At 43.0% G+C, this 15,133-nt stretch overlaps 1 protein-coding gene across 5 annotated transcripts; it reads right to left on the bottom strand.

Moving 5' to 3' along the window:
* Positions 1-42: 42 nt before the first annotated feature.
* Positions 43-13,631, bottom strand: LOC117352061 (nitric oxide synthase-interacting protein-like). 5 transcript variants are annotated; one of them, XR_004537571.1, is made up of 4 exons: positions 13,427-13,629; positions 12,445-12,586; positions 8,877-9,021; positions 65-137 (listed from the first exon to the last, which is right to left on the bottom strand). XR_004537571.1 is itself a non-coding variant. In XM_033928096.1 (3 exons), the coding sequence occupies exons 1-3, from the start codon at positions 13,601-13,603 to the stop codon at positions 91-93; spliced, it is 366 nt and encodes a 121-aa protein (XP_033783987.1). In that variant the 5' UTR covers positions 13,604-13,630; the 3' UTR covers positions 43-90. The 5 variants fall into 5 exon arrangements, 3 of the variants coding, with proteins under 3 accessions (XP_033783987.1, XP_033783986.1, XP_033783988.1); XR_004537570.1 differs by lacking the exon at positions 65-137 and adding an exon at positions 8,403-8,470; XM_033928096.1 differs by lacking the exon at positions 8,877-9,021 and having other exon boundaries at positions 43-137; positions 13,427-13,630.
* Positions 13,632-15,133: the final 1,502 nt, after the last annotated feature.

Below are 15,133 nucleotides of genomic sequence, written 5' to 3'. Positions count from 1 at the left end.
GGTAACAAAGAATTCCTCTAGTCCACCAATGGACTGATGAAACCCTGCTCACTTTTACTCTTCTTATATTTCTCCTTACTGGATTTGGATTTAAAATTCAAACAGCCAGTCAGGGGAGTTCAACCCAGAACCCTGTTCTGTAAGGTAACAAATTTTCCTCTAGTCCACAACTGGACTGGTGATGGTTAACTCAATTTTTCTTCCTCCTTATAGGTCTCCTTTCTTGATTTAGATTTAAAATTCAGCCAGTCAGGGGAATTTAACCCAGGACTTTTTCTTCTCCTTATATTTCTTCTTCCTTGATTTGGATTTAAAAATCAAACAGCCGGGGATGGGTGTTGAACCCAGGACTCTTTGCTACAAGGTAATAAACTTACCTCTACTCCACGACTGGACTGGTGAGAATGGCTTCACTTTTTCTCCCCCTTATACCTCTCCTCCCATCATTCTGGTTTCAAATTCCAATAACTCATGAAATAGGGGATTTAAACCCACAACCTTTAAGCTGCTTCACACCCACCCACAGCCACCAGCTGCTTCATGTAATGATGATAATTTTTCTCCCTCTTATATCTCTCATTCCCTGATATGAATTTAAAAAATTCAAACAACTAGGTAGGGATTGGACTCGAACCCAGATCTTTTTGGTAGAGGGTAGCAAACCTTTCCTCTAGTCCATCACAGGAACTGATGAAGTTTGGCTCACTAACAGCTAATGTAACATTGTGCTTTTTTTCAGTTTTTGGTAAATTGGTCTCTGAACCAATAGCTTCTTCCTGAATCCCTGTACTAATCCCAGACTTTAAACCCTCACACCTACGAATCCTCTGCGCTTATCTCAGACTGTACATAACATCAGTGGAGAGCCTTGGATTGGAGAATAATCCCATCACTTGAGATCTTTTTTTATTTTTATTTTTTTTTTATACTTTAGGTATACTGCAACAAATCATGGGAAAAAGATGAACAGCTGAGGTGATCAGTATTTTGTTTGAGGGTTTTTTTTTTTTTTTTGTAAATCCTACCACAGTAGATTAAACACAGTCAGTGTATTTATCCAGAGAGGCAGACAGAGCTAGTGATATTCAAATACACTTAGAAACTTCTTTTTATTGTCTTAACCCTATATCTGGGTAGTTCTGTGGTTATGAATATAAAAAAAAAAGACCCTCTGGTAACTGAGTAACACTGGGGAAACCTCTCACTCTGCCCACAGACCACCGTGGCATTACCTGAGAAGCACTGAGGTGATTTATAATAATTTGTCCAGATAATTGCCCTCAATCAGCACAACTTTTCCCAGTTACCAGGTGCTGCTTTGCAGATAACTTTTTGTGGGGGAGTTATCAACATCTATAACTTTTCCTTCCATGATTTGGATTTAAAATTCAAACAGCCAGTCAGGGGAGTTGAGCACAGGACTCTTTGGTAAAAAGGTAACAAACCTTTCCTCTCGTCTACCACTGGGCAGATGAAGGATGGGTCACCTTTTCTTCCCTTTATACTTCTCCTTCCTTGATTGGATTTAAAATTCAAACATCCTGGCACGAGAGTCAAACCCAGGACTCTTTAATACAAGGTAACAAAGCATCCCTCTAGTCCACCACTGGACTGACGAAGGTGGGGTCACCTTTTCTCCCTTTTATACTTCTCATTCCTTGATTTGGAATTAAAATTCAAACAGCCAGTAAGGGGAGTTGAACCCAAGACTCTTTGGTACCAGGTAACAAAGCTTTCCTCTAGTCCACCAAAGAACTGATGAAGAGTAGATCACGTTTTCTCCCCTTTATACTTCTCCTTCCTTAATTTAAAAAAACAAACATGCAGGGATGGGAGTTGAACCCAGGACTCTTTGGTGAAAGGTAACAAACCTTCCCTCTAGCACACCAATGGACTGACAAAAGCTTATTCGCTTTTTCTCTTCCTTATACTTCTCCAGCCTTGTTTTGGATTTAAAATTCAAACAACCAGTGGGCTGATGGGAGGCTGCATCACGTTTTCTCCCACTTATACTTCTCCTTCTCCTTACAGTCTAAATTAGATTGTCAGCACTTCTGAGCAGGGACCGCCTGTGTATTTAAATCCCCACATGAACTGGACTGCAATCATACACTCTGACTTCTAAATTGTTACCTGAATGCATCTGAAATACTGTTCCCAGGAAAATTAACAATATTCTTTGTAAGAGTATCTGTCTGTGCTATGCAGTTATTTAATTATACTATTTATGCTGATCTGTAACCCATTCTGGGCTCTTTTGGGAGGATGGGCTAAGCAACCAAATAAATATATAAATAAAAACAAAATGCATCTAAAGAAATTTTGTGCTGGATTTCAAATCTTAGATTTATAGGTGTTATTCTGGATAGCGCCACAGGAGGGCGCCAATTACATTTAATAGCTCAGTGCTGTCCTCCTGTGGCCATTCCTCAGAATACAGGTATAATCGCTTAATCATTGGTATAATTTTACAGCAATATTCACTGCACCCCACCTTCTCTGTCCCTCCTCAGACCGGCTAGCTAGCTGGAGGTCTTCTACCTTAAACATTCTGGAATTTATTTTTACCTCTCGCTTATCTATTAAAACATACAAAGGGCAGTAGAATGATGACAAATGTTCAGTATATTAACTCCTTGCTTATGACATGTATTTTGGAGGCATTGTGCCACAACTGCCAAATTGCCCAGATCCAGAAGGGAGATCATAGGTCAGTTCTGGGTTTCTGACAGCCTTATCCTTGATCTCTTTGATTTTCAGCACAAAGTTCAGTGGGTAAAAGCAGGGACTACGAATCCCATAGTGCGTTAGGATGGAGGTTCAAAACCAGGACTGGCCAAAAAGGCTCCAGCCTGGAACTGGGAAACTTGGTAGCCCTGGGGGGGTCACTTACCAGCCTTTAGGGAAGACTCCACAGCTTCTGCACAGCCATCCTGAGGGTTGGTCTAGCGAGTCTCAAATGACCTTGGATTTGCTGCTCAATCTCAGGTCGACCAAACTCATTCAGTCCCGAATTTTATCCCACTACTTGCAGGGACTTGTTCTAACTGTCTACTGCTTTGTTTTGAGGAAATCAGACTGGCATTCAGTGGCGATAAAAGGTGGACTGGATACATTCGTTAACTAATCCAGAGAGGGATGGAGACTTTGAATATTCTTGTGTTTCCATTGCATTTGAACAGGGTCTTACAGGACTTATCACATTCATACCATTTAAAAGGTTTCTCTTCATTATATCTATACTTATTACATTCAGAACATTAAAGAGGTTTCCCTTCAGTATGTGTATTTATATGATATTGCAGAAACAAAGCATGCCTGAAATGCATATCACATTCAGAACATTTAAAAACAAAATGCATCTAAAGAAATTTTGTGCTGGATTTCAAATCTTAGATTTATAGGTGTTATTCTGGATAGCGCCACAGGAGGGCGCCAATTACATTAGAAAGAACTATATTTAATAGCCCAGTGGTGTCCTCCTGTGGCCATTCCTCAGAATACAGGTATAATCGCTTAATCATTGGTATAATTTTACAGCAATATTCACTGCACCCCACCTTCTCTGTCCCTCCTCAGACCGGCCAGCTAGCTGGAGGTCTTCTACCTTAAACATTCTGGAATTTATTTTTACCTCTCGCTTATCTATTAAAACATACAAAGGGCAGTAGAATGATGACAAATGTTCAGTATATTAACTCCTTGCTTATGACATGTATTTTGGAGGCATTGTGCCACAACTGCCAAATTGCCCAGATCCAGAAGGGAGATCATAGGTCAGTTCTGGGTTTCTGACAGCCTTATCCTTGATCTCTTTGATTTTCAGCACAAAGTTCAGTGGGTAAAAGCAGGGACTACGAATCCCATAGTGCGTTAGGATGGAGGTTCAAAACCAGGACTGGCCAAAAAGGCTCCAGCCTGGAACTGGGAAACTTGGTAGCCCTGGGGGGTCACTTACCAGCCTTTAGGGAAGACTCCACAGCTTCTGCACAGCCATCCTGAGGGTTGGTCTAGCGAGTCTCAAATGACCTTGGATTTGCTGCTCAATCTCAGGTCGACCAAACTCATTCAGTCCCGAATTTTATCCCACTACTTGCAGGGACTTGTTCTAACTGTCTACTGCTTTGTTTTGAGGAAATCAGACTGGCATTCAGTGGCGATAAAAGGTGGACTGGATACATTCGTTAACTAATCCAGAGAGGGATGGAGACTTTGAATATTCTTGTGTTTCCATTGCATTTGAACAGGGTCTTACAGGACTTATCACATTCATACCATTTAAAAGGTTTCTCTTCATTATATCTATACTTATTACATTCAGAACATTAAAGAGGTTTCCCTTCAGTATGTGTATTTATATGATATTGCAGAAACAAAGCATGCCTGAAATGCATATCACATTCAGAACATTTAAAAACAAAATGCATCTAAAGAAATTTTGTGCTGGATTTCAAATCTTAGATTTATAGGTGTTATTCTGGATAGCGCCACAGGAGGGCGCCAATTACATTAGAAAGAACTATATTTAATAGCCCAGTGGTGTCCTCCTGTGGCCATTCCTCAGAATACAGGTATAATCGCTTAATCATTGGTATAATTTTACAGCAATATTCACTGCACCCCACCTTCTCTGTCCCTCCTCAGACCGGCCAGCTAGCTGGAGGTCTTCTACCTTAAACATTCTGGAATTTATTTTTACCTCTCGCTTATCTATTAAAACATACAAAGGGCAGTAGAAGGATGACAAATGTTCAGTATATTAACTCCTTGCTTATGACTTGTATTTTGGAGGCATTGTGCCACAACTGCCAAATTGCCCAGATCCAGAAGGGAGATCATAGGTCAGTTCTGGGTTTCTGACAGCCTTATCCTTGATCTCTTTGATTTTCAGCACAAAGTTCAGTGGGTAAAAGCAGGGACTACGAATCCCATAGTGCGTTAGGATGGAGGTTCCAAACCAGGACTGGCCAAAAAGGCTCCAGCCTGGAACTGGGAAACTTGGTAGCCCTGGGGGGTCACTTACCAGCCTTTAGGGAAGACTCCACAGCTTCTGCACAGCCATCCTGAGGGTTGGTCTAGCGAGTCTCAAATGACCTTGGATTTGCTGCTCAATCTCAGGTCGACCAAACTCATTCAGTCCCGAATTTTATCCCACTACTTGCAGGGACTTGTTCTAACTGTCTACTGCTTTGTCTTGAGGAAATCAGACTGGCATTCAGTGGCGATAAAAGGTGGACTGGATACATTCGTTAACTAATCCAGAGAGGGATGGAGACTTTGAATATTCTTGTGTTTCCATTGCATTTGAACAGGGTCTTACAGGACTTATCACATTCATACCATTTAAAAGGTTTCTCTTCATTATATCTATACTTATTACATTCAGAACATTAAAGAGGTTTCCCTTCAGTATGTGTATTTATATGATATTGCAGAAACAAAGCATGCCTGAAATGCATATCACATTCAGAACATTTAACGGATTACTCTTCAGTGTCTTTATACTTATAACTTGTAGAACATTTAAAAGGTTTTTCTTCAGTGTCTTTATATTTATCACATTCAGAACATTTCAAAGTTTTGTCTTCAGTGTGTATCTTTATACATATGACATTCAGAACATTTAATAGGTATCTGTTCAGTATGTGTGTCTTTATACTTATGACATGAACATTTAAAAGGTATATGTTCAATCTGTATCTTTATCACAAAAAGAACATTTAAAAGGTATCTCTTTAGTATGTGTCTTTATATGATATTGCAGAAACAAAGCATGCCTAAAATGCATATCACATTCAGAACATTTAATGGGTTTCCCTTCAGTGTCTTTATACTTATCACATTTAGAACATTTAAAAGGTATCTCTTCAGTATGTGTCTATTTTATTTTATTTTTTTAATCTTTATTCATTTCAAATCTTAAATCAAGTACAATATTGACATTTATCAATTAAGCATGCAAATATGTGTCTTTATATGATATTGCAGAAACAAAGCATGCCTAAAATGCATAGCACATTCAGAACATTTAACAAGTTTCTCTGCAGTGTCTTTATACTTATGACTTTTAGCACATTTTAAAGTTATATGTTCAATATGTGTATTATAATTATATTAGAAGGATGACAAATGTTCAGTATATTAACTCCTTGCTTATAACATCTTAGAGACATGTATTTTGGAGGCATTGTGCCACAACTGCCAAATTGCCCAGTTCCAGAAGGGAGATCATAGGTCCGTTCTGGGTTTCTGACAGCCTTATCCTTGATATCTTTGATTTTCAGCACAAAGTTCAGTGGGTAAAAGCAGGGACTACGAATCCCATAGTGCGTTTGGATGGAGGTTCAAAACCAGGACTGGCCAAAAAGGCTCCAGCCTGGAACTGGGAAACTTGGTAGCCCTGGGATCGCATACCAGCTTCTAGGGAAGACTCCACAGCAGGGGTCTCCAAAGTCTCTCCTCGAGGGCCGAATCAAGTCAGGTTTTCGGGAATCCCCCAATGAATATCCATGAGATCTATGTGCATTTAATACTTTCAGTGCATATTCATTGGGGAAATCCCGAAAACCTGACTGGATTCGGCGCTCGAGGAGGGACTTTGGAGACCCCTGCTCCACAGCTTCTACACAGCACAGGCTGCTTCAGTAGCCATCCTGAGGGCTGGTCTAGCGAGTCTCAAATGACCGTGGATTTGCTGCTCCATCCCAGGTCGACCAAACTGATTCAGTCCTGAATTTTATCCCACTGCGTGCAGAGACTTGTTCTAATTGTCCACTGCTTTGTCTTGAGGCAATCAGCATGGCATTCAGTGGCGATAAAAGGTGGACTGGATCCATTCGTTAACTAATCCAGAGAGGGATGGAGACTTTGAATATTCCTGTGTTTCCAGTGCATTTGAACTGGGTCATACAGGACACCACCGTCTCTTAGCTAATGAGGCTAAAAGCTTCCCTGGGCTGGACAGCAGTAGCACCAGGTCTTCAGGGCGGTGGGAGCCTAAGCAGAAGGGATGGGAATGTGCACCCGACGCTCCTGGAGTTTGGAGAAGAGTACCAGTTCCTCGGAAGAACATCATGCTGTTACGTATTTTTAGAGAGGGTATTTCCATGATTAAATGGATTTCAAAAATAAAAGATGAATCGATATTGGGAACTCTGATGGGCCAATCCTGTCCCGCTGAGGTGTTTTTCTGTGTATTTCCATTACACCTGACCCGTTTCTGTTCGCAGTGCTAACAGGGAGCTTATCCAGGCACAGGACCTCGGGCTGGTGCCTCCTGAGAAGAAGCATGTCACAGAATATTTGGGGTGAAAAAGGGGCGTATAAGTGCCTCATTTCCTATCCACTGCCCTCCTCAAGAGTGGCAGATGAATGAACTGGCATAATCATAATAATAAATATATCGAACCCATTAAACCAAGATGTATATCATTGTTGCCTGACATAACATGTCCAGAATCAGAAAATTCTGAGGGTTGTGGTTCCAGGATAATTAACATAAAAACATGATGCCAGATAAAGGCCAAATGGCCCATCTAGTCTGCCCATCCGCGTTATGCATTATCGCTTTCTCTCTCTGAGAGATCCCACGTGCCTATCCCAGGCCCTTTTGAATTAAGACATAGTCTCTGTCTCCGCCACCTCTTCTGGGAGACTGTTCCATATATCTACCACCCTTTCTGTAAAAAAGTATTTCCTTAGATTACTCCAGAGCCTATCACCTCTTAACTTCATCCTATGCCCTCTCATTGCAGAGTTTCCTTTCAAATGAAAGAGACTCGACTCATGCACATTTATATTACATAGGTATTTAAACATTTCTATCATATGTCCCCTCTCCCGCCTTTCCTCCAAAGTATACAGATTGTCTGTCCCCATACGCCTTATCACGAAGACCACATACCATTTTAGTAGCCTTCCTCTGGACCGACTCAATACTTTTTACATCTATTTGAAGGTGCGGCCTCCAGAATGGTACACAATATTCTAAATGAGATCTCAAAAGAGACTTATTCAAAGGCATCAATACCCCCTTTTTTCCTACTGGCCGTGCCTCTCTCTATGCAGCCTAACAACCTTCTAGTGATCACATACAGTCACGCCCAAATCCCCCTCTTCCGTCGTGCGCTTAAGTTCTTTCCCCAATAAACTGTACCGTTCCCTCTGTTTTTTGCAGCCCAAATGCATGACCTTGCATTTCTTAGCATTAAATTTTAGCTGCCAAATTTCAAACCATTCTTCAAGCTTCGCCAGGTCCTTCACACCATCCGGCGTGTCTACTCTGTTGCAGAAGAAGGTGTTGATGCCCTTGGACGGGTTGTTGGTGAGGCCACACTTGGAGTATTGTGTTCAATTGTGGAGACTGTATCTGGCAAAGGACATAAGAAGACTTGAAGCGGTCCAGAGAATGGTAGGAGGTTTGCGGCAAAAGACGTATGAGGAGAGACTGGAAGTCCTGAATATGTTTACCCTAGGGGAAAGGAGGGACAGGGGAGATATGATTCAGACGTTCAAATACTTGAAAGGTATTAACGTAGAACAAAATCTTTTCCAGAGAAAGGAAAATGGTAAAACCAGAGGACATAATTTGAGGTTGAGGGGTGGTAGACTCAAGAATAATGGTAGGAAATTCATCTTTAATTGATGCATGGAATGCGCTCCCGAGGGAGGTGGTGGAGAGGAAAACGGTGACAGAGTTCAAAGAAGCAGAGGATCTCTAATCAGAAAATAATGGTATATATTGAAGAACTAAGGCCAGTACAGGGCAGACTTGCACGGTTAAGCACACTACCAGGCAGAGCTCTGGGTTTCTGGCCAAGAAATATCTAAGCAAAAGGACCATTTGGGTCTCTATCTGCCGTCATTTACTATGTTACCTTGTTTTGAGCGACTATTGAAAAGGTGTGAGCTAAAGAGTACACAAACACACACACTGCTGCCATACAATATAACTCCCAAAAAAGCAAGAATTGACAGGCTCTTCGCTGACTAAAGCAGACTTTTGCACTGGCCATTTTCAATCTGGAAAATAAAGAGGAACTACGAGTTAAAATAATCAAAGAAGCAGAATTAAGTTCTGGGTCAGGGGTGAGTGCACACACTTTTGAGTCGGGAGTAGGGTCACATCATATTTATGGGTCACATTGTAATTCCAGGTCTAGGGGGAGTACACACTGTAGTTCTGGGTATATGGGGAGTACACATTGTGGTTCTGAGCCTCAGGAAAGCACAAATAACACAAACAATGCTAAAGGTGTTCAAATAGCTCAAACAGGAATATCCCCATTGAGACATAACAAAAATATAACATGGAGGGCTATGTACGTCAACGCACACAGTTTAGGAAACAAGATCCTGGAATTGGAAACAGAAATAAGGAATGCCGACCTGGATGTGGTGGCGATATCTGAAACCTGGCTCACAGACTCCCACGGGTGGGACATGGTCATACCGGGTTACAACTTGCTTCGCCAGGACAGAGAGGGTAGGAAGGGAGGGGGTGTAGCATTATATACTAAAGATGACATTAAGGTCACGAGAATCTCAGATGTCCAGTATACTGGGGAATCCCTTTGGGTTAATTTGGCCAGAGGGAAGGACAAATGCTTGTATCTTGGCGTAATTTACAGACCCCCAAGACAACAGGATGACCTGGATATGGAAATAATCGAAGATATAGAAAATATCACTTTGCGTGGGGACACAGTATTGCTAGGTGACTTCAACATGCCTGATGTGGATTGGGTTACACTTACCTCTGCTTCCGGCAGCAGCAGGAGGCTATTAAACTCTATGAAAGGAGCAAGCCTCAGGCAACTGGTGTTGGAACCGACAAGGGATCAGGAAATACTGGACCTGATACTTACCAATGGAGAAAGTGTCACAGAGGTCTCGGTGGGCGACACATTGGCCTCCAGTGACCACAACATGGTATGGTTCAATATCAGGAAAGGTTTCACTAAATCTACTACACTAACCAAAGTCCTCAAATTCAAGGACACAAATTTCAAAGAAATGGGAGACTTCGTTCACCAGGCGCTACAAAGCCAAGAAGAAACCGATAACGTGGAAGACATGTGGTCGACTTTGAAAGCAACCATACAAGAAGCAACAAACCGCTATGTAAAATCAGTAAGTAAACGGCGAAGGAACAATAAGCCACAGTGGTTTACTGCGGAGATCTCAGACCTGATCAAGGAGAAGAAAAAAACATTCATCTCTTACAAACAATCAGGGAAGCAGGACTCTAGAGCAGACTACCTGGCCAAATCAAAAGCCGTCAAAACAGCAGTCAGGGAGGCTAAATTCCTCATGGAGGAGTCTCTAGCAAAGAACATCCAGAAGGGAGATAAATCCTTCTTCAGGTATATCAGTGATAGAAGAAAACTCAGGCGAGATTGTACGTCTTAGGAAACCAGACGGAGACTATGTGGAAAAGGATTCGGAAAAAGCCCAACTATTAAATGAATACTTCTGCTCAGTCTTCACCCGAGAAGCGCCAGGGCTCGGCCCTCAGCTACAGACAAGGGTTGGCTCAGTTGACCCGTTTAGTAACTTTGAGTTTACGCCCAGCAGTGTCTACGGTGAGCTGTCAAGGCTCAAGGTTAGCAAGGCAATGGGGTCGGACAACCTGCACCCCAGGGTGCTTAGGGAGCTGAGTGATGTCTTGGCGGAGCCACTGTCCGCGCTCTTCAACCTCTCCCTTAGTACAGGCAGCGTCCCATTAGACTGGAGGACGGCTAACGTCATTCCACTCCACAAGAAAGGCTCAAAGATGGAGACAGCAAACTACAGACCAGTGAGTCTAACATCGATAGTGAGCAAACTAATGGAAACTCTAATCAAACACCAATTAGATAAGATCCTGGATGAGGAGAATCTACGGGATCCCCGACAACATGGATTTACTAAGGGGAGATCCTGCCAATCCAACCTGATCAGCTTCTTTGACTGGGTAACGGGGAAGCTGGATATTGGGGAGTCCCTGGACATCGTGTACCTGGACTTTAGCAAAGCATTCGATAGCGTACCACACCGCAGGTTACTGAGCAAGATGAGTTCTATAGGATTAGGTGACACATTGACGAAATGGGTTGGGAGCTGGCTTGGAGGTAGGCTCCAAAGGGTGGTGGTGAACGGCACCCCCTCCGAAATGACGGAGGTGATTAGTGGAGTACCACAGGGCTCAGTCTTGGGCCCAATCCTATTCAACATCTTTATAAGAGACTTGGCAGAAGGGCTTCGAGGTAAAATAACATTTTTCGCCGATGACGCCAAACTGAGTAATGTAGTGGGCAAATGCACAACAGACGAAGATTCAGTGCCCGACAACATGATGCACGACCTACTCCTACTGGAGCGATGGTCTAGGACATGGCAACTCAACTTCAATGCCAAAAAATGCAAAGTTATGCACCTGGGCAGCCAGAATCCATGCAAGTCTTATACCCTTAATGGCGAGATCCTAGCAAAAACGGTAGCAGAACGAGACTTGGGGGTAATCGTCAGTGAGGACATGAAGTCTGCCAATCAAGTGGAGCAGGCTTCGTCCAAGGCAAGACAAATCATGGGCTGCATACGAAGGGGTTTCGTCAGTCGTAAGGCGGAAGTCATTATGCCATTGTATAGATCCATGGTGAGGCCCCACCTGGAATACTGTGTGCAATTCTGGAGGCCGCATTATCGCAAGGATGTGCTGAGACTGGAGTCGGTGCAAAGAATGGCCACCCGGATGGTCTCGGGACTCAAGGATCTACCATACGAAAAACGGCTTGACAAATTACAGCTATACTCGCTCGAGGAGCGCAGAGAGGGGGGGGACATGATCGAGACGTTCAAGTATCTTACGGGCCGCATCGAGGCGGAGGAAGATATCTTCTTTTTCAAGGGTCCCACGACAACAAGAGGGCATCCGTTGAAAATCAGGGGCGGGAAACTACGAGGTGACACCAGGAAATTCTTTTTCACTGAAAGAGTGGTTGATCGCTGGAATAGTCTTCCACTACAGGTGATTGAGGCCAGCAGCGTGCCTGATTTTAAGGCCAAATGGGATCGGCACATGGGATCTATTCACAGGGCAAAGGTAGGGGAGGGACATTAAGGTGGGCAGACTAGATGGGCCGTGGGCCCTTATCTGCCGTCTATTTCTATGTTTCTATGTTACATCAAGCTCTGTTCAGGCAGGGGATTAATTGCCACATCGAATACAAGCAAGGATGCCCACGCTTTTGCGCCCAAGTAGCATATTTTCTTGCATGGAATGCGTACGTTTTTTACGTACCGCGTACACCCCCTGCACACTATATGAGTGGGTGTATTTTCACATAGCCAATTTGCCCATGTTTACATGTGTACAAATATGGGATACCCCTCGGGATGTTGGACAGCATACGAAGCCAGCTTCAAGCATGGAAGATATAGTCTGAATTTTCTAAGTCACAGTACCTGGCACTGCGGTCAAAGGGTTCAGAGGTTTGAGGACAATGGACATTTCTTTCTCCAGAAAGCCTTTCACTTGCGACTCTTTGGCTGCTTTGCTCAGCTCCTCTTGCTCCGTCTTCAGCTCGCTCCTCTGCTTTTCATATGCCTGCACAGCCAGAAATGGCAAGGAGAACGAAAAAAAGTAACCCAGGACACCTTCCCCCTCAAGCACCCAAACTCATCCGTCTCCTCACAGAGATGCCAGTGCTGTTATAAAGTCCTCAGACCTATAATAAACCTTGGCAGGGACTTGTTTCACGTGAAGACTCTCGCCTCACAATTTGCTTGCATGGAGAGAGTGTTTCAGGTCACAAATACCCCGATGTACTTTATTCCTCATATAAATGTTTTTCAAATATTAAAGTTACATCGGGGTATTTGTGACCTGAAACACTCTCTCCATGACCAATGACAATACAAGCAAATTGTGAGGCGAAAGTCTTCACGTGAAACGCGCCACTACCGAGGTCTTGAGGCTTATCGTGAATACTACTATTTATCATTTCTATAGCGCTGAAAGGCGTATGCAGCGCTGTACATTTAACATTCAATAGACAGCCCCTGCTCAGAAGAGCTGACAATCTAATTTGGACAGACAGACAGGACAGGACATCACAAGTAAGAGGACTTTACAATAGCGGTGGGATTTCTAAAATAGTGACTCTGAGCCCCCGCTTATGATCCTCCCAGAGATGTGGCAGGTTTCAAGCAGGTATGAGAATACCCCCACTGAAAGCTCATTCATGTGTTCATGCCTTATGTGGGTAAAACCTAAACTCTCCCCTACCCCAGCCAACTGCATCGGTGCTTTTCAATAGCGATCCCTCACACAGTCAAACTTTCTCTTTCTAGTTCTCAGCATTCACATCGGCAAGAGTCCTCACAGCTTGTCTAATAACACGCCACTAATTTTGCCCTCTAGGAAAATCAACCATGGCCAACGTACCTTCAGCTGCAGGGTAATCTCCTTCTTCTGGTGCAAAATGTATTCCAGGATTGCTTCCTTCTCATAGATGTAACCGTCAGGGCTAAGGAAAGGAAGATAAGAGAATGTTCCACCAGTCATCACACCACCATCACACAAGCCTAACAAAACAGGAGATAAGTCTACTTGATGGTCCATTTGAAACACCTGCCAGAGGCCTCACATGCATTCACTTCTATCATCCACTTGAATCTGAATAATTGTTTCTAACGTGCAGTACTCAGTCACCACTGGATCATCCCTCTGGTACTGCTATGCCAACATTAGACTCTATTTTGATGTTTTTTGGACAACTACTAGGATTTGATCCCAGAAAAGGATAAATATAAGTTCCGAAAAATTCCTGCGTGGCTCAAGGGTTGTGAACCTGGTTGGCTCAAGGGTTGTGTGCTGGGTTAGCAACTGGAGACTGAGGGTTTGAGCCTCAGGTAAGGAGTAGGACTGCTACTACTCCAAAAGAAGAGGTTGAAGGTTCAACTCTATTTTGTGTCAACTACTAGGATTTGAACAAAGAAATGGATAAATATAAGTTCCGAAAAGCTTTTAGTGTGAAAGCCTGGCTAGCTCAAGGGTTGAGTGCTGGGTTGATGAAGATGAAGGATGGGTCACCTTTTCTCCCCTTTATACTTCTCCTTCCTTGATTGGATTTAAAATACAAACATTCTAGCACGGGAGTCGAACCCAGGACTCTTTGGTGCAAGGTAACAAAGCTTTCCTCTAGTCCACCACTGGACTGATGGAGGTTGTGACACTTTTTCTCCACCTTATACTTCTCCTTCCTTGACTTAGAGTTAAAATTCAAACATCCTGGCCCAGGAGTCAAACCCAAGACTCTTTGTCAAAAGGTAACAAAGCTTTCCTCTAGTTCACCATTGGACTGATGAAGGTTGGTTCTCTTTTTCTCCACCTTATACTTCTCCTTCCTTGATTTGGATTAGAAATGCAAAACTCCTGATACGGGAGTCGAACCCAGGACTCTTTGGTGCAAGGTAACAAAGAATTCCTCTAGTCCACCAATGGACTAATGAAACCCTGCTCACTTTTGCTCTTCTTATATTTCTCCTTACTTGATTTGGATTTAAAATTCAAACAGCCAGTCAGGGGAGTTCAACCCAGAACCCTGTTCTGTAAGGTAACAAATTTTTCTCTAGTCCACAACTGGACTGGTGATGGTTAACTCAATTTTTCTTCCTCCTTCCTTGATTTAGATTTAAAATTCAGCCAGTCAGGGGAATTTAACCCAGGACTTTTTCTTCTCCTTATATTTCTTCTTCCTTGATTTGGATTTAAAAATCAAACAGCCGGGGACAGGAGTCAAACCTAGGACTCTTTGGTGCAAGGTAATAAAGCTTTCCTCTAGTCCACCACTGGACTGATGAAGGTTGAGTCACTTTTTCTCCCCCTTTTACTTCTTCCTTGATTTGGATTTAAAATACAAACATCCTAGCACGGGAGTCGAACCCAGGACTCTTTGGTGCAAGGTAATAAAGCTTTCCTCTAGTCCACCACTGGACTGATGAAGGTTATGACACTTTTTCTCCACCTTATACTTCTCCTTCCTTGTCTTAGAGTTAAAATTCAAACATCCTGACCCAGGAGTCAAACCCAAGACTCTTTGTCAAAAGGTAACAAAGCTTTCCTCTAGTTCACCATTGAACTGATGAAGTT

The sequence above is a fragment of the Geotrypetes seraphini genome, chromosome 19 (assembly GCF_902459505.1).
Source record: "Geotrypetes seraphini chromosome 19, aGeoSer1.1, whole genome shotgun sequence".
NCBI lineage: Eukaryota > Metazoa > Chordata > Amphibia > Gymnophiona > Dermophiidae > Geotrypetes > Geotrypetes seraphini.
Note: the sequence above shows the minus strand (reverse complement) of the source record. Positions and strands in the feature narration are given on the sequence as shown.

What these genes read in the sequence shown, in the direction of transcription:
- LOC117352061 (XM_033928095.1), bottom strand. Translation starts at nt 13,603, where the DNA reads ATGGACCATCAAGTAGACTTATCTCCTGTTTTGTTAGGCTTGTGTGAT. An exon ending in AGATTACCCTGCAGCTGAAG is followed by an intron (nt 12,587 to 13,426) that starts GTACGTTGGCCA and finishes CTGGCTGTGCAG; the next exon opens with GCATATGAAAAGCAGAGGAG. An exon ending in CCCTTTGACCGCAGTGCCAG is followed by an intron (nt 7,277 to 12,444) that starts GTACTGTGACTT and finishes GCTTCTTCTCAG; the next exon opens with GAGGCACCAGCCCGAGGTCC.